This window comes from Saccopteryx leptura, chromosome 1, assembly GCF_036850995.1.
Source record: "Saccopteryx leptura isolate mSacLep1 chromosome 1, mSacLep1_pri_phased_curated, whole genome shotgun sequence".
Classification (NCBI taxonomy): Eukaryota; Metazoa; Chordata; class Mammalia; order Chiroptera; family Emballonuridae; genus Saccopteryx; species Saccopteryx leptura.
The window spans coordinates 378,163,593-378,188,193 of record NC_089503.1 but is presented as its reverse complement, the minus strand read 5'-3'; the positions used below and the strand labels follow the sequence as shown (position 1 = coordinate 378,188,193).

The 24,601-nt window shown below is 49.8% G+C and overlaps 2 protein-coding genes across 4 annotated transcripts; one reads left to right on the top strand and one right to left on the bottom strand.

The window, feature by feature from the left end:
- Positions 1 to 3,207: 3,207 nt before the first annotated feature.
- On the bottom strand, positions 3,208 to 12,348 carry MED20 (mediator complex subunit 20). Of its 3 annotated transcripts, none has more exons than XM_066359437.1 (4): positions 12,205 to 12,347; positions 10,718 to 10,872; positions 5,263 to 5,468; positions 3,208 to 3,425 (listed from the first exon to the last, which is right to left on the bottom strand). In XM_066359437.1, exons 1-4 carry the CDS (start codon positions 12,216 to 12,218, stop codon positions 3,210 to 3,212), a joined length of 591 nt encoding a protein of 196 aa, XP_066215534.1. In that variant the 5' UTR covers positions 12,219 to 12,347; the 3' UTR covers positions 3,208 to 3,209. The 3 variants fall into 3 exon arrangements, with proteins under 3 accessions (XP_066215534.1, XP_066215533.1, XP_066215535.1); XM_066359436.1 differs by having other exon boundaries at positions 5,215 to 5,468; positions 12,205 to 12,346; XM_066359438.1 differs by lacking the exon at positions 3,208 to 3,425 and adding an exon at positions 3,873 to 4,034 and having other exon boundaries at positions 5,215 to 5,468; positions 12,205 to 12,348.
- A 23-nt stretch (positions 12,349 to 12,371) lies between these two features.
- BYSL (bystin like) lies at positions 12,372 to 24,398 on the top strand. Its single transcript, XM_066359429.1, has 7 exons — positions 12,372 to 12,965; positions 17,853 to 18,015; positions 20,325 to 20,463; positions 20,821 to 20,954; positions 21,932 to 22,092; positions 22,228 to 22,330; positions 22,987 to 24,398. Exons 1-7 carry the CDS (start codon positions 12,704 to 12,706, stop codon positions 23,330 to 23,332), a joined length of 1,308 nt encoding a protein of 435 aa, XP_066215526.1. The 5' UTR covers positions 12,372 to 12,703; the 3' UTR covers positions 23,333 to 24,398.
- Positions 24,399 to 24,601: the final 203 nt, after the last annotated feature.

Here is a 24,601-nt window from a genome sequence, read left to right as displayed (position 1 = left end):
GTTGCATGACTTCCGGGAGGGATGGTGTAAAGACATGAGTACTGATGGTCAAACTGGCTGGCCTAGAGGGTCCCTTCTAACCTAAGAGGCTAAATTTGCAATGTTCTACACAATGATAGAAACTCACTGTGGGGGAAATCCACCCGTAAGAAATGACTGCTCAAAGACCAATGCACCAACCCCTAGGAGATGATCCAACTTGTAATACAATTGATTTCAGCCATTCCATATGGCAGTTGTAACTGGGCCTGCAGCACAGACACGGACAGGGAGGCTGTGGCGAGGGAAAGGCCGTAGTGGGAGTTACACATATGGGCCTGGAGACAGACAGGCCGTACACACACACACACACACACACACACACACACACACACACACACACACACAGTCCCATGTAACTCTAGATCTTCAGTTCTTCAGTGGAAGTCTTCAAAATGTTCAGCCTAGGTGCTTCCTATATTGTACTTTAAGAGCCTCAACTCTCGAAACCTGAAAGACATGTTTAAGTGGGAATTTCTAACCGCTCTTCTTACCTGCCAGGACTTGGAGATAAAAATTCCCCTACCTCATCCTGAAGCCTGGAGTGAGCACTGGACACACTGGGTTGGGGAAGACCACTGACTGGAGGAGTCGTCGGGCAGTGTTAGGTACTTCCTTCAGTGGAGCAGCGACACCAATAGATCGTCAGGGAAATATGACTACTTGGTACTCAAGAGCTGAGGAAAGCAAGCAGGAGGCAGCACAGACACAGAGAAGGACCCACCAATGGACACAAGACATGGACTAGACACAAAGTAGAATCCAGTGTCCCCAAATCCCAGCATGCGCCTCCTGCTTCCACAGATTTTGCCATTTGCAGGCATCATCTGTACTACAACTTAACAGTTCTCTTTAAATGGACTCTTTCAAAAACACCCTCGTCCTAAAGAATGAAGAGCTAGTGATAGTTTTCTCTAATATACATTTGAATAAGACACAAGTGCTAATATAACAATGTTTCCACATTCTTTTGAAATCACCTGGCACCACACAGGGGTCCAGATGCCACACTTTGACACATGGCTGGTAGCCAAAAACATAAGGTCTCTGCATTTTATTGTGTATAAATGTTATCTAAACCACACCTCAATTTCAACATAGCAAAAATAAAACAAACAAGAAAACCAGAGGGGAAGTGAGAACAAAAAATGTACATGATAGGCCCTGCAGTTATAAAAGTTGAACTGAGCCTCCTGTCAGCCAAAGCTAAAAGAGAAACAGGACGACTAGCTGATCCTTGTTGCAGAGTCCTTATATCTGAAAATAACTTCTCTTTAGGTGCCTTCAGTGAGGGACAGCATCCTTGAGGACAGCACAGCAATACGTGTATTAACCTGGCTCCTAACACCATCCCCAACTGTGTGTCCCAGTGTTGGTCTGGCTGAACTTTTCTGCAGCGGGAGCAGGGTGGGCAGGCAACGCCGGTCAAACGAGTGCCTGGGAAGCTCAAATGGGATGAGGACAAAGAGCTCAGGAAACCATGAAGCACAGTCCAAGTATCGGGTCCCCTGTTCCAACACTAAGCTCTGGGTACAAGACAACTGAGGGGGGGGCTACATGCTGAGACTCAGGCACGTGGTTAGGAACTGACTGGACTCCCTGTGTGACTAATCCGGCTAGAGCAAAGGGGGCTCTGGCCTCAGCCCTATCCCAATCCAGTCCCTACGCAGTGGCTTAGTTACAGGTCGTACAAACTGCAAAATACCGCCAAGCGCATCCCTGGGCACATTCACTGAGCTCCGTGCAGCAAGGCCACTAACAGGATCCCCACATCCCTTTTCCCCTTCAGGTTTTAGTCACAGAACCCCCTGAGTTTTGACTGGGCACACGACTACTCAGACACGAGGCTCTATGTCCCAGTGTCCCTTTCAACAGAGTGGCCATAGTGGTCTGAGCAACTCCAGGTCAAATCCTTTTGCCCTGGCCGGTTGGCTCAGCGGTAGAGCGTCGGCCTGGCGTGCGGGGGACCCAGGTTCAATTCCCGGCCAGGGCACATAGGAGAAGCGCCCATTTGCTTCTCCACCTCCTCCCCTCCTTCCTCTCTGTCTCTCTCTTCCCCTCCCGCAGCCGGGGCTCCATTGGAGCAGGGATGGCCCGGGCGCTGGGGATGGCTCCTTGGCCTCTGCCCCAGGCGCTAGAGTGGCTCTGGTCGTGGCAGAGCGACGCCCTGGAGGGGCAGAGCATCACCCCCTGGTGGGCAGAGCATCGCCCCCTGGTGGGCGTGCCGGGTGGATCCCGGTCGGGCGCATGCGGGAGTCTGTCTGACTGTCTCTCCCCGTTTCCAGCTTCAGAAAAATACAAAAAAAAAAAAAAAAAAAAATCCTTTTAAAAAGAAACTGCGTTGTTCTCTCTTTCCCCAGCGGAGTGGACACAGAGCTGATGAGTCTGCTTCAACCTTGCAGGAGGGACAACCACCGAAGGGTGGCTGAACAACACGATAAAAAGAAACCGAGTCCCTGGGACCTTGCAGAACGAAATCTGCTCTGGACCGTCTGGCTACCTCTGTACTACTAGAAGAGAGAAAACTTAACTTCTGCTAGTTCCTCTTTGTTACAGTGGCTTAGCTTGCGTCTGAACATAATTCACAACAGAATGGAAAGTAGTTGAGGGACACAGACTTCCAGGGACTCAGGCAACCCCCTGGAAAAGTCAGCTCAGAAACACTATTCACTCCAGCAAACAGGTCAGAAAATGACATCCATAAAAAAGCCAGCCTCCAACTCCTTGCCCAGGAGACGTGTAGCCGTGTCTACGGAGTGGAGAAGAGGTCTTTATCATGGCATTGCCCAAACACAAAATGCAGCCTGTCTGCTGTGGCCCAAGCCAATTGCCAATAGTTGGAGACACAGCCTTCTTTCCCCAGCAACCCTTGGCAGGGACACACCTGTCCTACCTGTTCCCCCACAGCAGGAAAAGCTCCGAACTTCTCCGCTCTTCATAATTACCATGCTGGAGGACAGGCCAAATCCAGAAAGGCCTGGGGTAAACCAGCTGTCAGGGGACTGTGTGTGAGGGTCAAGGGAGGGGAGTCCAGAGCCCCAGGACAAAAGCCACAGCTGGGAACTGAAGACAGAGAGAAGCCTTCACGTCTGCCCTGGGTTTGGGGGCGCAGCACTGCTCCCCCTGTGGAGTCCCCTGGTGACAGAGCTCAGCCAGACAGCTGCCAGTCCCTAACGGATCCCAGCCACTGGCACCTGCTGCTGCTTGCGGATCTTGTTGAAGAGCTCCATGTACTGGACCATGGTATCTGCCGGGCCGTAGACCGTGTCGTGTCTGTTGCCAAACACGGCGGGAGCCGCTGGTGTGTGGCTGCCTAGAAAACTCTGCAGGAACTCGAGCAGCAGGCTCCAGCAGTCACTAGCTACCACACAAGGGCCATACTCCACCTGGAGACCAAAGGAACAGAGAAGGCGGTAAGTGCAGGCAAGGGTGAGGGCTTCGCTTCCCTGCACCTCTTACCCTGCGCCCATGTTCCAACACTGAGCTAAAGACACACACCTTCTAGCACAGTGTCACTGCACAGGAAACAACCCCCCCACCGGTCCCTTTAGGCAGCTGACATTCTCACCTTGGAGTTATCAACCCGCAGCCCTGCCCACAAGACCCAAAGGCAGATCTGAGCCCCTGTGGATTTTCTCAGAACTCTATAATCCCTCTTATGCTGGGAAGATTCAAGGAGAGCTCAGGAAAATTATGAGACAATGAAGAGAGAAAGTGTGTGTCTGAGTGTGTATGTTGGGGGATCAGTCTAGGCAAAGCAGACACATACGATCAAAAGTCTCTTCAAGACAAACAATACTTCCAGGGTAGACAGAGCCTCAGCTCCAACCCTAAGAATAATTTCCTGATCAACGTAGCAGGGGCCAGAGGCACAATTCAGCTTCCTCATTCTTCTCTCTTAATTTGTGGCTGAAGAGACAGCAGGGGAATCGCTGGTGAGCAGGAGGAGGAGTGAAAGAATAGCTGGGATGTGTGTGCATTACAAAGCTGGAAGCCTGCAGGAAAAACAGTGGGTTCCTGCTGGGTCTCAGCGAATTCAAGGTGTCACAAGCTGAAAAGGGAAATCTTGGCCCTCAAGGACCCTGGAATTTCGGAACAGTAATCACCACCGATGCCCTCTTTTCCACCGGGAGCTGTTGAGGACTTAGCTGTCCCTGTGTCTGCCCCCCTTCAATGCTAGTCCTTCAGGAGGGAGCTGTTGAGGACTTAGCTGTCCCTGTGTCTGCCCTCCTTCAATGCTAGTCCTTCAGGAGGGAGCTGTTGAGGACTTAGCTGTCCCTGTGTCTGCCCTCCTTCAATGCTAGTCCTTCAGGAGGGAGCTGTTGAGGACTTAGCTGTCCCTGTGTCTGCCCTCCTTCAATGCTAGTCCTTCAGGAGGAGTCACAGTCCCCCAGGTCAGCAGCTCTCCCTGGCCTGAGGTCCCAGAGCGACCTGTGCCTCTTTCTTGGCATTTCTTACAGACTACCTTAAAAAAACAGCCTGTGTCTCAACCCTGCTCTTTCACTAAATCAGAAATTGGCAGGAGGCAGGCCTCATGGCTTGTTTTTTCTCTCACACAGCGCTGGGCACATGGTAGGTTGCAGACTCCCACTGGTCCCAAAGCCAGCTACTGCCACACTTTCTCTTTGCCATTTCTGATATATGCCTCAAAGATAAAGTCTGAAGTCTTAACAGCCCCCCAGAGATAAAGGCATCGCATGCGCCCCTTTTCACCACGGAAGAAAGTGGACACTGTGGCAAGAGGAGAAGTACGTCTTTGCTACACAACTTCTGAGACCCGCAGTGAAGCACACTAAGAGAAGGTGTATGGACCCACCTCCCAAAAGTTAACTGCACCGGAAGTTGTCCTGGTCTGCTCCGATCCTTCCTGTGGAGGGCGACCAATCTCTCCAGACCCTAACTCACCTGCCTGCCTTGACTACCCTTTCCCTTCTCCAGCAAAGCAAGCTTTCTAACTTTCTACCGCTGTAAACCCAGCTTCCAATTCCCACCCTGGGCTAGAGCCCCAAATGACTAAAGAAAGGATAACAGGTGCAGGGAGAGGGGCACGGATGCCCCGGGACAGGGGACAGGTACGCATAAACATCTGTCCACGTTCAGAGGGACCAGGACGTCTGCAGAGCCCTCTGCTGTGTGGCCCCTTCAGCGCATCCTGTTATCCCACCAAGCCCTCACCTCCACGGAGATGCCTCGGGCGCTGGGCCCCATCGTGACCGTGCCCACCTTCACTAGGAAGTCACAGTACTGGTAACGGGTGCCGCGGGTCTCAATCTTGCTGGCCTTGGCACTCTGGAAGAAGCCCTTAAGCTTCACCATGAGCACATCAAAGTTGGTGTCAGCGATAAGGCAAGGGCCACTCTCAAAGAGGGCGAAGCAGCTCAAAGGGTACTCGGAGTTGTGCATCACGTACATCAGCTTGCCGGTCTGACCTGCAGGGACAGAGGTCCCGCTCAGCATCGAGACCTCGGAACAGAGGCATAGGCAGGGAACGAGGCCAGATGGCAATCTGGCACTACCTCAGCAGTCCTGGGGCGGGAAGGAGGCACCCCCTTACCAACAGCCTTTTCTGGAGAACAGCAGGTGAGGCAGCTTGTGGTAAAACCTCTCACTGCCCTGGCAGGGTAGCTCAGTTGGTTAGAGCGTCATCAATACGCCAAGGTTGCAGGTTCGATCCCGTAAGGGCACATACAAGCATCAAGCAATGAATGTTCAAATAGGTGGAACAACAAATTGATATCTCTCTCTATCTCCTCCCCCACCCCATCTCTCTAAAATCAATCAATAAATAAAAATTTAAAAATAAACAACTCTTTTAAAGAAACCACTCACTCTACAGAAAAAGGCAAGAAGCACACAGGAACTTTGCTAGTGCTGATAACAGCTGAATTTTTTTTATTTTTATTTTTTTTTTTTGTATTTTTCTGAAGCTGGAAACGGGGAGAGACAGTCAGACAGACTCCCACATGCGCCCGGGATCCACCCGGCACGCCGACCAGGGAGTGACGCTCTGCCCACCAGGGGGCGATGCTCTGCCCCTCCAGGGCGTCGCTATGTTGCGACCAGAGCCACTCTAGCGCCTGGGGCAGAGGCCAAGGAGCCATCCCCAGTGCCCGGGCCATCTTTGCTCCAATGGAGCCTCGCTGCGGGAGGGGAAGAGAGAGACAGAGAGGAAGGAGAGGGGGAGAGGTGGAGAAGCAGATGGGCGCTTCTCCTGTATGCCCTGGCCGGGAATCGAACCCGGGACTTCTGCATGCCAGGCCGACGCTCTACCACTGAGCCAACCGGCCAGGGCATAACAGATGAATTTTTTTTTTTTCTTTAAGTGAGAGAGAAAGAGAGAGACATACAGGAAGGGAGAGAGATGAGAAGCATCAATTCTTCATTGCAGCACCTTTGTTATTCATTGACTGCTTTCTCATATGTGCCTTGACTGGGGAGGGGGGGCTACAGCAGAGCCAGTGACCCCTTGCTCAAGCCAGTGACCATGGAGTCATGTCTATGATCCCATGCTCAAGCCGGCAACCCCACAGTCAAGCTGGCCACCCCATGCTCAAGCTAGTGACCTTGCGCTCAAGTCAGCAACCTTGGGGTTTTGCACCTGGGCCCTCAGTGTCCCAGGCTGACACTCTATCCACTACGCCACCGCCTGTCAGGCAATAACAGCTGAATTCTTAAGATAGGCTCACAGATGGATGTTTAATGATGATGACTAGTAACTCAGAGACTTTATTTAGTCTTTTATAAACTCATGTATCACACCCTAAGGAAGATGAAGTAAAAGTAACAGTATTTCAGTATACCAAATGAAGCAGACGCGCTCTTCGGTCCACTCCTACCGCCCTTGGCCTCTCCCTCGTTGAAATATAAGAAGTGGCCCCAGAAACGCAGCAAAGAAAAGTATCTGAGCATGAGGCTGGGAAGGCAGGTCAGAGCCACGATGTGCTACATCTTGTCTTCCATGCCTCAAGAAGTCTGGACTTTATTCTAAAGGCAGTGGTAAAGCTGCAGGCAATTTTAAGACATCAGCTGACTGGGAAAGCCAGAAAGAACTCAGCATCGGGAATTAAAAGATCTAGTTTCAAGCCCCAGTTCACCCCTTCCAGCCTCTAAGAAATGAGTTTTCTCATTGATCACTATCGATTTTCTGCAAGAAGGCAGGTTAAGTGGAAAATGGAAGAAGGCAAAAAATGTAGAGCAAGATTCCTCTCTCCTACAAGTGTTAATGGATAGACTGTCACAATCTCAAATATTTATTAAGTACTTAAACTATTCTCAACACTATACTAGGGTTTAAGAAGCATACAAGTGGAGGACTTAGACCCTGGCCTCAAGAAGCTGACAATCTCAATAGAGATAGGTGAAAAACTTTTTAAAAGACAATAAGCAAAAGTGCTTACCTAGGATAAACCAGAAGTCTGTGTGGAGGTAGAAAGAGATCAAAGTGAGCAAGAGTCAGCAGGAGAACTCTCATGGAAAAAATAGACCTGAACTAGGATACAAAGAGAGGGTAAGACCCAGCCGCACGGGGAAAAGCCATTCTAAGCAGCAATGAGAGTGCAGCAATGGAGAAGGGAAGGGGGCAGGGGAGCAGGGGTGCTGCCCCGATACACACCTCCACTCTGCCGCCGCTTCCTGAACACAGCGGGCTCTGCAGACTTCCCTGCAGGGCCATCCTGGATGCCTGCTGCCCGTTCACACCTTCACCCCCGGTAAACCCACTTCAAACCCTTCAGTCCTCAAAATGACATCCAAAGCTGATCTCTCATTCTGTTCTTGTGCGAACTCACTCAAATTACATACTTAATTCTCTATGAGTCTGCAGTATTTTTTTTTAATTTTATTTATTCATTTTAGAGAGAGGGGGGAAGAGAGAGAGAGAGAGAGAGAGAGAGAGAAGGGGGGGAGGAGCAGGAAGCATCAACTCCCATATGTGCCTTGACCGGGCAAGCCCAGGGTTTCGAACCGGCAACCTCAGGGTTCCAGGTTGACGCTTTATCCACTGCGCCACCACAGGTCAGCTCAGTCTGCAGTATTTTTTAAATAAAGTTGGTACTCTGAGTTGTTTACAGACAATACTGTTTTTCTAAAATCGTAACAAAGTTCTTTATTATCCGCAGAAATGTGTGAAGCCAGCAGAACCAGTCTTCCTGTCCCCCTTTTACAGACGGGGAAATGAAGAGTATGGGTCCCAGACCAGCAGCAGCATGAGGCAGGAGCTTGTTATAAATGCAAATTACCCACCCCAACACAGGCGTACTGAGTGGGAAAGTCTGGGAGAGGGGCCAGTGACCTGAGTGAACAGCCCTGCAGGTGAAGCTAACGCTAATCAGTGTGAGAACTGCAAGCCTACAGGCACAGAGCCAGCAAGCAGAGCTGGGGCTCCAATCCAGGCCTTCGGACCTGGTTTACTGCTCTTCCCATTCAACCCCACTGCCTGCCAGGAAGGTGTCTCCCCACCGACTGCAGCTCCTTGGGAATGAAAGGTCTATAGGAGGAAAACAGAGCCCATGCCAGGTAATTTCATAGAAGTAGTATTATCTATATGCAAATGTTTTGTTTTCCAAATGCTTTCATAACTGTTATATCTTTTGATTCTTACATCCTTACTACTAAGGGAAAACAATGGTTAGTACTGTAATTTTACAGATGATGAAACTCAGTACAGCTCTTAGGTGCCATTTATTAAATAAAGGTTTATTATGTGACAACCTCAGTTCTAGTGCTTTGCACGTATTAACTCATTCAACTAACACAACACTAGGAGATAAGTATTACAATTATCTTCATCTTGCAGATAAGAGAACTGAATGAGAAGGGAGCAAAAACAGAACCCTCACCAGAGAGTTTCATTAGAAGGTATTTAATACAGGGAACAAAACATGGGGTAGAAGAACTAAAAAACCAACTGGAATGATGAGGTCATCCAAAGAGCAGCAACACTGGAGCCACTACCATCCCTAAGGCTGAAGGAACAGAGAGGAGGGGCTGTTGTCAGAGCCTGGAGCGAAGCTGCCCAGCAGGAGCCAGAACCCAGGAGACAAAGCTGAGCGAGAGAAGCTGTGGTCTCACTCTCTCCTGTCCTTTAACCTGCAGTGCCTCCCACTGGCCAAAGGTAAGTAAAAGGGGTCTGGCAAATGTCATTTGCAGGGGAAGTTCAGGGAATGGATCTATGGGGAAACAGGACAATGTCCAGCATAGAAAACGCTGCCGGTGTTGGGACTTACTAATGTGGCAGAGCCAGGACCCAGTTATCTGGTTTCATATCTAGATTCTTAATCACTGTGCTATGGACCTGTCCAAGGGAAAGTTACTGCAGAACCCAGGTTCGCTAACTTATATTCAAAGATCTCCTTCGCCTCCTTATCATCACCACCACCACCACCACCATCCATAGTCCTCTCACCTCTTAATGCACCTGAATCAAAAGTTGATTTATTGGTCAAGGTTATGCTAACAAGGTAGCCAAGGCCACTGTCTAGGTGTGAGAAGTAGGAAGCCTCTTCTTCTAAAAACTGTTAAGCTCTATTAGAATCTCATACAAAGACTTCTAAGGTTAAAGGAGTCTTTCTCAAACTTTAGAGCGCAAAAAGAACATCTGGATGTGGAATATGAGGCCTGCACCCGCACTGGTAAGCAGAGCCAGGGAACTGCAGCTTTAAGAAGTAACCCAGACTGACCAGGTGGTGGCACAGTGGATAGAGCATCGACCTGGGATGCTAAGGTCCCAGGTTTGAAACCCCGAGGTCCCTAGCTTGAGTGTGTGCTCATCCATTTTGAGTGTGGGGTCACTGGCTTGAGCCCAAGGTTGCTGGCTTTCAAACAGCCCTACTGGCTTGGCTGGTGCCCCCCCCCCCGCCCCCCCCCCCCGGGTCAAGACACATATGAGAAGCAATCAATGAGCAACTAAAGTGCCACAACTACGAGTTGATGCTTATCTTTCTCCCTCTCCCTCTCTACCTCCCTTTTTCTCTAAAAGAAAAGAAGTTTGATACAGTTAGTAAATGACCCTCTGAGAAATACTACTGGTTTTTTTTACTTAAAATAAATTTTTTTAAATTCATTTTAGAGAGAAGAGAGCGAGCGAGAGAGAAGGGGGTAGGGGAAGAGCAGGAAGCATCAACTCCCATATGTGCCTTGACCAGGAAAGCCCGGCATTTCGAACCAGCAACCTTTGCCTTCCAGGTCAGTGCTTTATCCACTGTGCCACCACAGGTCAGGAAAGAAATACCACTTTAAAAGTGCAAAGTGTACACCCTGCCCAGGTGGCTCAGTGAATAAAGTGTCAATCCAGTACACCAGAGGTCGTGGGTTTGACACCCCTCAACCCCGCCCTGGTCAGGGCACGTACAAGAAGCAATCAAAGAGTGCAAAACTAAATGGAAAAACTAAGTGAAACAATGAGTTGATGCTTTCCTCTTTTTCTCTCTCAAATCGTGGGAAAAAAATTTAAATATAATTTTAAAAGTGCAAAGCGCAAAAAGACTAAAACATAGGCCCAGTCTAAGAGACGAAGGACCAAGAATTAATGAATTTAAAAAACAGAATTAATGAATTCAGAAACACATCTGCCACGTATTCAACAATATCACCCTTAGAAGAGCAAAAGAATTGCAATGAAGATGAATGTCTATTAACTCCAAGCTAGGCTGCAGCCACCCGACAGACCCCTCTCACTAACCTTGGCTGCCCAGGGTCGAGGCAGCTGTGTGGTAGGTCTCACAGTCCACACAAAACGTTCCTTGCTTCTCTGCCCCGAGCACCTCCAGTTTCCGGGTGAGGAGCTCCACAGTCTGCTGCACACTCTTGCCCTCAGCCACAGGCATCTGGCACACGCTGGAACGGAGAGAACCAAATCATCATTATCCAAGGACACGTGCACCTGCTGAGCCACTCGATCACCGACAGAATCACAGCTCATCAGGACCTTAGAGACCACCTATTGTGACCCCCTTATTATTTTATTTTAATTTATTGATTTGAGAGACAGAGATAGAAACAGAAAAACAGAAAGAGACAGGAACATCGATCTGTTCCTGTATGTGCCCTGACTGGGGATCAAACCGGCAACCTCTGTGCTTCTGTGCTTTAGGAGGATGCTCTAACCAGCTAAGCTATCCGGCCAGGGCCGTGACCCCTTTATTTTTTTAAAGATGAGGAAATAGAGGCCCACAGTCCTTAGAACACAGATGTTAGGACTCTCATAAAAGTGCAGTGAACTTCCTATCACACCAGAATTTCCCAAGCATGGCATGTGTGCCAACATTCAAGAGAAGATTTTAGGTGGCACACAGACTGAGCATTTGATAACAATGAATCACATAATGAGTAAGGATTTCCTTTATAATTATTTCAAGGAGAAAGCCTCTATTTGGGGTAAGCATGTTTTTCCCAACTCTCTAGCCCAGAGATTTTCAACCAGTGTGCCACAAAACCTCTTTTCCCTTAGACTGTCAAATTAAAAAATGACAGGCTCCTTCCCCTGCCTTTCTCTCTCTCTCTCTAAAATCAATAAAGTCTTAAAAAAAAAGAGCTCTGAAATCTAGCATTTTTGGAACTAATGCCTCCAAAAGCATTAGACCAACACCTTTCCCTGCCACCCTGACATATTAGGTTTGAAAAGTCCACAGAAACCACAGACGAATCATGTAGAAAACAGGTCCTAAATCTCCTGATTTCCCATAGCTTCCCGCCAACCCGCCTCTAGACCCAAGATTTTAAAATGGCCAAACTAAAACAAGACACAGGCTGGCCTATCTACATTTAGTGGCTGTAGGGAGGGGCAAGCGAAAACCTAAAAAAAAGAGACTGTCTCCTCCTTGCCTATGTCCAGACCCTTCCATCCCTGCCTGCTGATGGGTTAGTCCGCATGTCCTATTTCCGACCCTCAAGTTCCACCATGGGCCTCACAGGCAGGAAGATGTATCAAGAAAATGGGAATTAGGTACCCAAACGTTGGTAGGTTCCTGAGATAAAACCCAGGAGGAAGGGGTCGCATTTCCGAGGAACCAGGCCCGGAGACTCCAAAGCTCTCACGGTGCCCCCCCCCCCCCCCACCCAGGGGTGACGGCAGACCTTGGTCCCGATCCTTCTCCCGGTACACACTCCCGGTTCCGAGAGCCCTTCACGACCCCAAGTCTCGCCCCATAAAATCCCTGGCATTCCTACCAAGTCACTCCCATAATGTCGGACCAGAAGGGTGGCAGAACCCAACAGTTGAAACGCAGAGCTCTCTGGCCGCGCGAAGTAAGCGAAGTCCCCTAAAGCAGGCGTCGGTGGAGGGAGGTGCCCCGGAAGTGACGTAAAAACAGAGCGCCCAGTCTTCGCGCAACCAGAACCCCGGCGCGGCCAGGCGCCTCCTGGGTGACATCTCCATTGGTATCACTGCCCGACTGCTACCCCCAGTCTTGCAGCACCCTGAGCCTAAATCCACAGAGCTTAGAGAAGCCAACGTTACAGGCAATGAGTGTGTGTGGTAGTCTAGTGCGAGGACCCGTGAGCTCTTAGCAGGTGGAGGGGCGCTGAAGGCACTCCTGGCCTCCGAACGGTAGGGGGCGCGGTGATCTCCGGGTGGCGTCTTGAGAGCCGGGAGCTCACAGCGCAAGCTCACTCAGGACTTCTTCCCCGTCTCCACGTGTGAACTTTGCCGGTAACGTTTTCGAGAGAAATGCCCAAGTTCAAAGCGGTCCGTGGGGCCGGCGGTCAAGAAAAACACGCCCCCCTTGCCGAGCAGATTTTGGCTGGGGACGCGGTGCGGGCAGGGGCCCGGGAAAAACGGCGGGGTCGCGGAACAGAAGAGGAAGAGTATGTGGGGCCTCGGCTGACCCGACGGATTTTGCAGCAAGCGCGGCAGCAGCAGGAGGAGCTCGAGGCCGAGCATGGGACGGGGGCCAGGTCCGCGGCTCCCCGGGAGCGCATCACGCGGCTGGGTGAGTGGCGAGGACGAAGGTTAGGAGCGGGTGGATGGGTGTCGGGCAGGGGAATAGCTTGGAATAAGAGGGTGGGGAGCATGGTACTTCCTTACAAAGGTAATAGAATGGCAGATCTAACCCTGGAGCGGATTTAGAGTAGTCAGCCTTCCACTCTCACTACTAGTTTTAGGCCCTTTCTGTTAGGGACCCCTGAAGTTAGTCCAACAGGAAGTGGTTGCTCACAATAAATTCTATTATTTATCCATTTGTTCTATAAACACTTATGGGATATCTACTAATGCTTCCCATTGTGCTAGGAGCTTAGGTTTAGATCAAGAAGTAAACAAGGCCTGACCAGGCGGTGGCGCAGTGGACAGAGCGTCGGACTGGGATGCTGAAGGCCCAGGTTTGAGACCCCTAGGTCGCCAGCTTGAGCGCAAAAAGCTCACTGGCTTGAGCCCAAGGTCGCTGGCTCAGCAAGGGGTTACTGGGTCTGCTGGGGTTATTCCGTCAGCTGAAGGCCCGCGGTCAAGGCATATATGAGAGAGCAATCAATGAACAACTAAGGTGTTGCAACGCTCAACGAAAAACTGATGATTGATGCTTCTCATCTCTCCGTTCCTGTCTGTCTATCCCTCTCTCTGACTCTCTCTCTCTGTCTCTGTAAAAAAATAAATAAGTACACTCTTTAAAAAAAAAAAAAAAAAGTAAACAAGGTTGACACGTGCCTGACTTAAGGATTTTACAGTCTAGCCCAGGAGAGAGTAGACAGTAGATAATAATAATACACTAATTACATGGTGAAGTATAGTTTCTCTGATAACAATAGCATTGATTTTGGAGGTCAGGCTCCCAAGAATTGCATGACCTTTGTGCTGAGACCTGAAAAATGAGTGAGGAGTTCCCTAGCAGAGAATATTGTTTAGGGGCCAAAGAGGGAGAGAGAATCAGTAAAAGATGACCAACATTTTATTAGGGCGGGATTGTTGACCTCCCTAATCCATTTCTCAGGGGTCATTTCTTTGTCCTGACAGGTACTTCCTCACCTCTAAGTGCCCTTTGATGGCTCCCCTTTGGTCCCCAACATCTTGCTGAAGTGCCACAGGGTTAATTAAGTCTTTGGACCTCTTCACTTCTCTGGTGCTGTCATTAATTTCATGGTTTAAATACCATTTATTTGGTGACTGCTCCCAACTTTATAGTCTAGCCTTGATTTCTTCCATGAAATCTAGATTCTTCAGTTGCCTATTTGGCATCTCCAGTTTGAAGTCTAATGGACATCTCAGAGTTAACATGTCCAAAATAGACCTTGCCAAACCTGCCCCTCCAACATCTTCCTCATCTCAGTTAATAGCATGATATCCTTCCATTTACTTAAGATTAAAACCTTGGGTTCCTCTCTTTCGTTTTTCTCATATCTGTTGGGAAATCCTGCTAACTCTACCTTCAAAATATATCCAGATTCAGACCACATCTCACCACCTTGAAGCCACCCTCTTCAAGCCACCACGATCTCTCACCTGGATTATTGTAGAAGCTTCTTCATTAATATCTTATACCCTCTACAGTCCACTCTCAACTTAAGCTAGAGCAGGGGTGGTCAACCTTTTTATACCTACCGCCCACTTTTGTATCTCTGTTAGTAGTAAAATTTTCTAACCACCCACCGGTTCCACAGTAATGATGATTTATAAAGTAGGGAAGTAACTTTACTTTATAAAATTTATAAAGCAGAGTTACAGCAAGTTAAAGCATATAATAATAATTACTTACCAAGTACTTTATGTCGGATTTTCACTAAGTTTGACAGAATAAATCTTTATAAAACAACTTACTGTAGTTAAATCTTTTTATTTATACTTTGGTTGCTCCTCTACACCCACCATGAAAGCTGGAACGCCCACTAGTGGGCGGTAGGGACCAAGTTGACTACCACTGAGCTAGAGGATTACAATGGATTGCAAAACCCTATATCAGCGGTCCTCAACCTGTGGGTCGCAACCCCGGCGGGGGTCGAACGACCAAAACACAGGGGTCGTCTAAAGCCATTGGAAAATACATATTTATTATACAATACATTTTTTCCGATCGCTTTAGGCGACCCCTGTGTTTTGGTCGTTCGACCCCCGCTGGCGTCTAGACCCACAGGTTGAGAACCGCTGCCCTATATGATCTACTCCCATTGCAGTCCAACTTCTACTTTCCCTTTTTCACTCCACTCACATATGCTTAAACATGGCATGTTAGGGCCTTCTGTCATCATACACCTGTAGGTGTACTCCCTCAATTCTTCAACTCTCAAGAGGGGCATTCCCTGACCCCTGCATTAAAAATTGCAACACCTCTCCCCCTGTCTCCACAGTCCCAGTTTCTCTGTTGCTTTTTTATTTTCTTTTAAAATGTTTATTTTAGTGATTTTGGAGAGAGAGGAGAGAGACAGACAGGAACATCGATCTGTTCCTGTATGTGCCCTGACCAGGGATCGAACCGGCAACCTCTGTGCTTCAGGACGATGCTCCAACCAACCGAGCTATCCGGCCAGGGCTTCTATTGCTTCTTTTCATAGCACTGTCTTTTAACCTACTATGTGTTATAGTTATTGTCTGTTTTCTCCCACTAGACTAGAAGCTCTATAAGGGCAAAAGATTTTGTGTCTCTTGTTCACTAACATATTTCCATCACCCAGAACAGGTCGCACTTATAGTAGGCACTCAATGTTTGCTGAGTGAATGGGTTAATGAATGATGGTGAGGTGGGTAGGAGTCAAATCTGCCAAAGACTTGGAGGCTGTGTCCAGGATTTAAAGCTGTCTCAAAGACAAGGGACAACTATTGGAGAATATGGAAACCAGTTGCGGCAGTGTTGAATTAATCCAGGGCAAGAGATGGTGCTGATCTAGGCTTAGAGCTGTGAAGGATTTGAAAGATATTCTCTGAGGTGGAATCGAGTAGGACTTGGTAATGAATTGGGTGTTAAGGATGAGGTCAGCCTGACCTGTGGTGGCGCAGTGGATAAAGCGTCAACCTGGAAATGCTGAGGTCGCCGGTTCGAAACCCTGGGCTTGCCTGGTCAAGGCACATATGGGAGTTGATGCTTCCAGCTCCTCCCCCCCTTCTCTCTCTCTGTCTCTTTCTCTCCTCTCTAAAATGAATAAATAAAAAAATTAAAAAAAAAAAAAAAAAAAAAAAAAAAAAAAAAAAAAGGATGAGGTCAGGGGGTGAGGCAGACCTGCCTCCCAGCTTCCGGCTTAGCATTGGGAGGATTGTGATGCCATCCCTGTGCTTAGATATAGAAATCAGTGAGTAGTGTAGACCTAGGAGGAAAAGAGTGAGTCCCATTGATGACAGGTGAAGTTTGAAATGCCTGTGGGTTATCCAAGAGCGACTGTACAGGTCGCAGCTGGAGTCACAGTCTGGAGTGAAGGGACGTCTTCCTACAAGGAGAGCTTTGGGAGTTTTTAACATGGGGAGACAAAACACCTGTGCCGTTGCTCCCCCCTCCCCATTTAGCTTTCATCACACGCTCCCTTTGTTAATGACCTGTTCATATGCAGCATTTTATTCCCCTAACTGGAGTATCGCATCCCTTACCAGATGCCGAACCAGCTGTAGCCTTCCAGTAATCACTGAGGGTTGGCCCATTGGAATCTGACATGCACTGCCTGGCCTCACTGTACCCATCCAGCCTTATTTCTTCTGCTGAACGGACACTCTTGGAACCAAGCCCTTTTACTGGCGTTATAATCCAGATTTGGAACATGTTCCACCTGCTTCCGCGCTTCCTATCCAGAGCCTGATCATCCTCTGCCCTCTTTACCTTCTAAGTGCCTACAGCATATACTGTCTCTACCATTCCGTTGGCCGGTAATCAAACCCGACCATTTCTGTAGAATACAGGTGGAGAATGCACAATAGACCCAGACTATCTGCCATAGGCAAGTTATTTAACTTTTTTTTGCTTTAGTTCCCCATCTGAAACTGGGTATAATAATAGGACGTACTTCTTGGGGTCGTGAGGGTTATATACCATGTTTAGAACAGTTCCTGCTGCCTGGCCTGCAGTAGCGCAGTGGATAAGGAGTTGACCTGGAATGCTGAGGTCACTGGTTCAAAGCCCAGGGCTTGCCCGGCACATACGAGAAGTGACTATTACGAGGTGATGTTTCCCACTTCTTCCCCCCTTTCTCTTTCTATTCTCTCTACAATCAATAAGTAAAAAAAATTTTTTTAAAGAAAACAGTTCCTGCTACATGACTGAGTATAGTGTGCTAACTATGATATATTGCCATCACTGTCTCATGGGTTCATAAATGTACATTTTGTTTCTCAAGATAGTAAGCCCCGCCCTGGCCAGTTGGCTCAGTGGTAGAGTGTTGGCCCAGCGTGTGAATGTCCCAGCTTCAGTTCCCAGCCAGGGCACACAGGAGAAGCGCCCATCTGCTTCTCCACCCTTCTCCCTCTCCTTCCTCTCTCTCTCTTCCCCTCCCGCAGCCAAAGCTCCATTGGAGCAAAGTTGGCCCGGGTGTTGAGGATGGCTCCATGGCCATCCTCAGGCGCTAGAATGGCTGGGGTTGCAGCAGAGCAATAGCCCAGATGGGCAGAGCATCGCCCCCTGGTGGGCATGCCGGGTGGATTCTGGTTAGGCACATGCGGGAGTCTGTCTGTCTGTCTGTCTGCCACCACCCCCTTCCCCAATTCTCATTTTGGAAAAATACAAAAAATAAATAAAAGATAGTAAGCCCCTGGTACAGGAAAGTAGTGCCTGTACCACTGTTCAATACACACATTTGTGTCTATTACAAGCATGTGTGTGGCTTATACTATACATGGTGGTTTAAGTTAAACTGACCTCTATGTCCCTCACCCCCTGCTTGCTTTTCTATCCATTTCCTCTCCCCTCTTCCAGGTCCAGGGGTGCCACAAGATGGATCAGGTGATGAGGATGAAGAGTGGCCCACCCTGGAGAAGGCTGCCACAATGACAGGGGTGGGCCAGCATGCAGAGGTGGTCGTGGACCCTGAGGACGAGCGTGCCGTTGAGATGTTCATGAATAAAAACCCTCCTGCCAGGTAGGGCTGGCCCGGTCTGGAATTTGGGGTAGTGGGTCCTGGTAGCACTGTCCCCCAGGGAAGCATGTGTCCCCCCCAGGCAGAGTTTTGGTTCCCTGCATTTGGGAAGGGCCTGGGAATTGCTGGGTGTAGGGAACCACCTTAACAAGATTGGCCCATCCTCAAAGGGCCATTCTAAGTGAGAAGGACGCAGACTCAGAATACCTCCTCCCCCTCCGGCCACCTGTTCTAGAACTGCTTAGATGACCTGGGGAAGCAGCTACTGGGCCTTTTTCTGTTTCTGGGGAGATGTGTCCCACTGCGTATGACCTTGGCATGCTCAGGTTTTCTAGTGGTGAGCTCAGTGTCCTGGGCCAAGCTTCTTTCGTATCCTGAGTTTCGTTTCATTCGGGTTTCTCAGCCTCGGCACCCTTGGTGTTTGGGGCTCTGTACGTTCTCTCTCGGGGCGCTGTTCTGTGCAGTGTAGGCTGTTTAGCAGCATCCCTGCCCTCTACCCACTGGATACCAATGTGACCTTTCCCTCTATTGTGATAACCAAAAATGTCCCAGATATTGCCCGATTTCCCCTACGGGGTAGATTTACCCCCAGTTAGAACCACTAGTTCATTCCTACCTGCAACAAAGTCGAGCTCCAAAACATGCAGGCATTTAAGCTCTGTGGTCATACTCCTGAATGTGTACGTTTTGGCCGGGTGGGGGGTAAGGAGAGTCTAGGATAAGGGCCCTCAGCTGGCTCTGACCCTGTGATAGCAGGGTGACATTGTTCTTGGTTCTTGAGGCTATTTTGGGTTAATGCATCTCATTGCTAATAACACTGCGAACAGACAGGGAGGCTGAATGGTAAGGCCTGTGGCAGTTGGAGAGCAGAGAGTGAAGAGAGGAGTGTCTTTGCCAGATTGATGCCCAGCGACTGAAATCGATGTCACGAGGCGTCAACTTGAACTTGTGGGCTTGTCCCACCAGAGCGCCGCTCAGTGCGTTGTAACTCCTTCTGACAAGCTTGGCAGAGTGGTTTTCCAGCTTGCAGTAAACAGAAGAGTAAAGCTACTAGAAACAGGGACTCCGGATAGTCTTGAGAAGCGACAGCTGGCGGGCGCCCTCAGAGAGCCGGCCTAGGCCCGTGTGGACTCAGCGGCCCCAGGCCATTTAGTTGGAGGCACGCTGTGGTGTGCTGTCAAGTACCCACACCTTAGGACCCGAACAGCCAGGGTCTGACCCTCTCCCGCACCTGCGAGCTCTGAGCCTTGGGTGAGTCACTCCCCTTATTCCATGGGCAACACCTTGCACAGGGTTGCATAGACTGTGTGATAACATCTGGGAAGCCCTGTCTCAGTGCCTGGTCTTGGCAAGGCCCTCAGAAAACAGGGGCTGTTTTAAATATACCTCAGCAGCCTCAGAAGGTACCCTTCTTATACCAGAGCCAAATATAATAAGAATTCCGAATCTTCGCAATAAAACGTTGGATGAATTGATTAATGAGGCCAAGAAAAATGTTAATCTTAGAAATACTTCGATAAATTTTAATAAATTAAAATGGTAGAGCCTGAGTGGACAAAGCGTCGATGTGGAACACTACGGTTGCTGGTTCAAAACCCTGGGCTTGCCTGGTCAAGGCACATATGGGAGTTGATGCTTCCTGCTCTTCCCTCCACCTCTCTCTCTCTTCTCTCTCTTCCCCCTCTTTAAAATGAGTAATATAAATAAGTAAAATGTTAGAAAGTCTGTGCCCTGGTCTTTTACCAAATGATCCATCCCAGCTATTTGAAATCTTGGTATAGAACTAAAATGGGTCTGGCACTTTCAACAGGTCCGACTAGGGTTTTGTAATTGGAGAGACCTCAGTGTGTTGGCAGCATATTAGGGATGAGTGTGAAATAGGGAGCACTTATCACACATCGGCTTTGTACTTATAGTTCCAGGTAACGTATGTGCATTCATTCATTGAATCCTGACATTAGTGAGTAGATAGGGAACTGAGGCATAGAGAGGCAAAATAGCATGCCAGGGGCCCCACAGGGAGTGGGAAAGCCAGGACTTAAACCCAAGCAGACCGACCTCAGAGGCCAGGCTCTTAACCTCGACACGACTGTCCGCTTTGTCCTGAGATGGTCAGGTTGTTTGTGCTCTGCAGGGGTTCTGTGGTGGGTGTTCAGGCCCAGAGGGAAACTGAAATCGCACGTCCCAGCAAGATGACAGATTTATTGGAGCTCACATGGGAATATGTGTGGAGTCTAGAGCTTCCTGGACTCTGACCATAGCACTCACACCCCCTTCCCTCTGCGTACCCCCCCACACACACACACTCTTAGGCGTACCCTGGCTGACATCATCATGGAGAAGCTGACAGAGAAGCAGACGGAAGTTGAGACAGTCATGTCGGAGGTGACAGGCTTCCCTATGCCCCAGCTGGACCCCCGAGTCCTGGAGGTCTACAGAGGAGTCCGGGAGGTAAGAGCTAGAATAATCTCCCAGGGGCTCTGGGTTCCCACCTAAAGTCATGAGTGCCCTCATCTCTCATACAAAAAAGGTCTGCTGGCCAAGAACCACCTTAAGCTTGAGTATAAAGGGTTCAGAGTCCTTCTGTGCTACTTAGTGATTTGGTTGCCATAGGTAAGCTTCTTAATTCTCTGGTCTCGGTTTCCTCATCTGGAAAACAAGGGTGATGATACATAGTATCTCCTCATACGGTTTTTGTGAGGTTTAAGCGAGTGAATATATGAAAAGTCCCTGGACTGGCACCCAGCACCTGGCAAGCAGTGTACTGTATATGTTAATGGTGATGCTGATTGACTCCCTCATCCCCAGGTGTTATCTAAGTACCGCAGTGGGAAGCTGCCCAAGGCATTTAAGATCATCCCTGCCCTCTCCAACTGGGAGCAGATTCTCTACGTCACCGAGCCCGAGGCCTGGACTGCTGCTGCCATGTACCAAGCCACGAGGTAGAGTAGCGGGAGGATAGGGTGGCCTTTGGTCTCTGGGTAAGGACGGCTGTGGGAAGTGCAGGCTCGCCCAGCCTTTGCCCCAGAGCTCGCTTTATTATTTTAATTGATTGATTAGCTGACTGATTTCAGAGAGGAGGGGAGAGAGAAAGAGAAATACCGACTTGTTGTTCACTTATTTATGCATTCATTGGTTGAGTTGTATGTACCCTGACTGAGGATCAAACCTGCAACCTTGGTATATCAGAACAAGGCTCTAATCAACTGAGCTACCTGACCAGGACCAGAGAGCTTTCTTGTGCTTCTCTCTATCATATTTTCCCAGCTTTCCTTGTTTCATGTTTTGGGGCCAAGACCTTTCTGAGAATGTCCTGCGATGAGTTTCTAGGGAAGAGGCTTATAACTACTGGGCTGCACCTTGGTGTGTCAGACTGGCCTCAGAAGTCTGTGGTTGGGCCCTGGCCGGTTAGCTTAGTAGAGCATCGTCCTGAAACACTAAGGTTGCAGGTTCGATCCCCAGTCAGGTAACATATGGGAAGCAACCAGTGAATGCACAGCTAAGTGGAACAAGAAATGAATGCTTCCCTGCCCTATCTCCTACCCCCTCCCCCTCCCTTCTCTATAAAATCAATTTTTAAAAATATTTAAAGGGAAAAGGATGGCTCCCTGGGTACTCTCAGATCCCTCAGAGAGTAGAGCAGAGAAGACCCATGCCATGACGGGCACGGGAGGGGGACAGCCGAGCCCCCGTCGGTTTGTGAGCTCTGGCCCTCTCAGTGTTCACCTGTTCGGATACGTCCTGTAGCCCCTCTGATCCCTCCAATCTGACATGGGTGATGCATGCACACGGCACACACAGTCCCCCACACCCCTCAAATATCACATGCAGCATCCACAGTGATATTTAAAGGGCCAGCTCCACTATCAAGTGACCTGGGATCTCCCTGCTACCTCTCCCCCCCAAAAAAAAACACTAGGATTTTCGCCTCTAACCTGAAGGAACACATGGCCCAGCGCTTCTTCAACCTTGTCCTGCTCCCCCGGGTACGAGATGACATTGCTGAATACAAACGGCTCAATTTCCACCTCTACATGGCCCTCAAGAAGGCTCTGTTCAAGCCCGGAGCCTGGTTTAAAGGTGAGGACCCGGGAAGGGTTAAGAGAGGGTAAAAAGCATGACTGGGGAGAGCTGTCTGCAGTGGGTGGGGGTGCTCCCTGCTTTGCCTCCTTTCCCGCCCCCGGGCTCAGTGACTGTCCCTCGGACTCTCCCCAGGGATCCTGATCCCTCTCTGTGACTCGGGCACCTGTACCCTCCGGGAAGCCGTCATCGTGGGCAGCATCATCACCAAGTGCTCCATCCCTGTGCTGCATGCCAGGTAGTACTGGGGAAGGAGACCAGCGGTCAGTGGGGTCACTGGGACTGGGGAAGTGGGTGGGGCGCACAGTGGAGGTGGAGCTAAGAGCCCCTCGGTGTATCATTACTCCACTAAGTTATAAGTTCCACAAAAACAGGGTCCCGATGCCCGGCACATAGTAAGTGCTCAGTAAGTAGTTGAACAGACGAATAGGGAACATGGGAAGAAAGTAGGTTAGGGGTGGAGATGTTGAGAGATTTTGACAGTCCAGTCGGATACTGATTGAGACAAGCAGTCTGAGCCAGAGGGAGGGTTTGGGATGAATCAGCATCCCCAAGTGCAGGGGGGATGATTAAGTCTGCATAGGTGAGCCCCGGTGGGTTAGCTCAGTTGGTTAGAGCCTTGTCCCGGAGCACAGAGGTTGCTGGTTCAATCCCCAGTCAGGGCACATACAGGAGCAGATCCTGTCTCTCCCCCTCCCCTTCCTCTCTTACTAAAATCAGTAAAAATTTTAAAAAAACTTAAAAAAGTCTGCATAGGTGAGAAAGCCTGAGATGGCCCTCTTAGGAATGTGCAGTATAGGGGCTAGCAGAGGAGGAGAAGAGGGGAAAATGGGGATCAGTAGAACCAGCCCCCCAACACTGCCCACCACTGACCCCAGCCCGCCCTCCCACCAGCGCGGCCATGCTGAAAATCGCCGAGATGGAATACAGCGGTGCCAACAGCATCTTCCTGCGGCTGCTGCTGGATAAGAAGTACGCTCTGCCCTACCGCGTGCTGGACGCCCTGGTCTTCCACTTCCTGGGCTTCCGGACGGAGAAGCGCCAGCTGCCCGTGCTCTGGCACCAGTGCCTCCTGACTTTGGTCCAGCGCTATAAGGCCGACCTGGCCACAGAGCAGAAGGAGGCCCTCCTGGAACTGCTCCGGTTGCAGCCCCACCCACAGCTGTCCCCCGAGATCCGGCGAGAGCTGCAGAGCGCAGTGCCCCGAGACGTGGAAGATGTTCCCATCACCATGGACTGAGGGGTGTCGGAGCACCCCAGGGTCCCTGTGGGTGACTGAAGGTGACACTGAACCGTTACAACCAAAGACCCAAACCTGGGCAGTGAGAGCTCACAGGCATCTGTGACTCCCCAGTGCCCGACAGGGAAGGGGAGGGTCTGCCTGCCTGCCTCTGTTCTAGGCCATGGGTCCTGCTCAGAAAATGGAACCTGTCGGAGACGCCACACCCCAGCATTCCTACCCCCTGCGGGGGCGTGGAGGAAGTCCTCTCAGGCACTGTGTTGGGTCACTGGGGCGTGGATAAAAAGACCAGTATTTATTGAGCTTCTGCGTTTTTCTGTGCTCAGTGGAGATCTTCCTGCTTTCCCTCTATCCAGAGGTAGGGTTTCCTCCCCATCCGTCTAGGAGTGGATTCCTCCCCAGTTCACGCAGGACCCGGCCCACATCCTTATTCCACAAGCTTGCCTCTCCAGGCTGTGCCCAGCGTTAGCCCCTCGGGCCCAGGCTCTGCCCTCCGATACAGGCTGCTTGGAGAGAATGCCGGCAGCCGGGGGTTCCAAACATGGTCTGTCCCGGCTGTGGATGGAGAGCGAGGAAGGCGACCCAGAGGCCGGACAGGTCGAGAGGAATACCAGTTGTGCCCAGGAGTGATTAGATCTGGGTCGCCACCAGACAAGTTCCCTTTTCAGCTTTCTTGGCCGAGGGCTTTAGACCCGAGTTTGGCACACTGGGGTAATATCCCCATCTTCTTAGGAACTTCCTGACATGGCATACCCCAGTGAGCTAAAAGTGGTTTTAATGGATGAGAATTTCTGAAGCAGTTTTGTGATAGGTGAGAGTGACTGGAGAGTCCAGTCTCAGTCTGGAGTCGGACTGGGACACGGCCACTCCCATCTGTGTCCACGTCCTCATGGCTGCCATCTCACTATAGCACCCGAGTCCAGTCCTGGAACTCGTGAGCCTTCAAAACTGGGAATTTGTTCTAACCTAGTTAATATATTTGGGAAGAATTTGATCATAACATAAATAACATTTATTTACGTGCAATTCTGTCCTTGAGAAACATGGAGGAAAAAGAAGCTGCACGCAGCTGAACCAAAACATACACAAAATGCATGCGCCTCTAACACTCGGGTTGGGAGTCCCACCCACACGTGGTGTCAGCCTGCCGACCCTGCTTCCAGGGAACTTCAGGTCTTTCTGAAGATAAAGGACAATACTGTATTTGTTTCTTAACCATTTAGTGCATAAAAACTATTCTGTCCAGTTTTAAGTGTTGCTTAAGTTTCC

Excerpts from the sequence above, each read along its gene's own strand:
- MED20 (XM_066359436.1), bottom strand. Across the intron at positions 5,469-10,717 it reads CTCGACCCTGGGCAGCCAAG|GTCAGACCGGCAAGCTGATG; the intron begins GTTAGTGAGAGG and ends CTGTCCCTGCAG. Across the intron at positions 3,426-5,214 it reads CCCGAGGCATCTCCGTGGAG|GTGGAGTATGGCCCTTGTGT; the intron begins GTGAGGGCTTGG and ends TTTGGTCTCCAG.
- BYSL (XM_066359429.1), top strand. The coding sequence starts at position 12,704 with ATGCCCAAGTTCAAAGCGGTCCGTGGGGCCGGCGGTCAAGAAAAACAC. Across the intron at positions 12,966-17,852 it reads GGAGCGCATCACGCGGCTGG|GTCCAGGGGTGCCACAAGAT; the intron begins GTGAGTGGCGAG and ends CCCCTCTTCCAG. Across the intron at positions 20,464-20,820 it reads TCTACAGAGGAGTCCGGGAG|GTGTTATCTAAGTACCGCAG; the intron begins GTAAGAGCTAGA and ends CCTCATCCCCAG.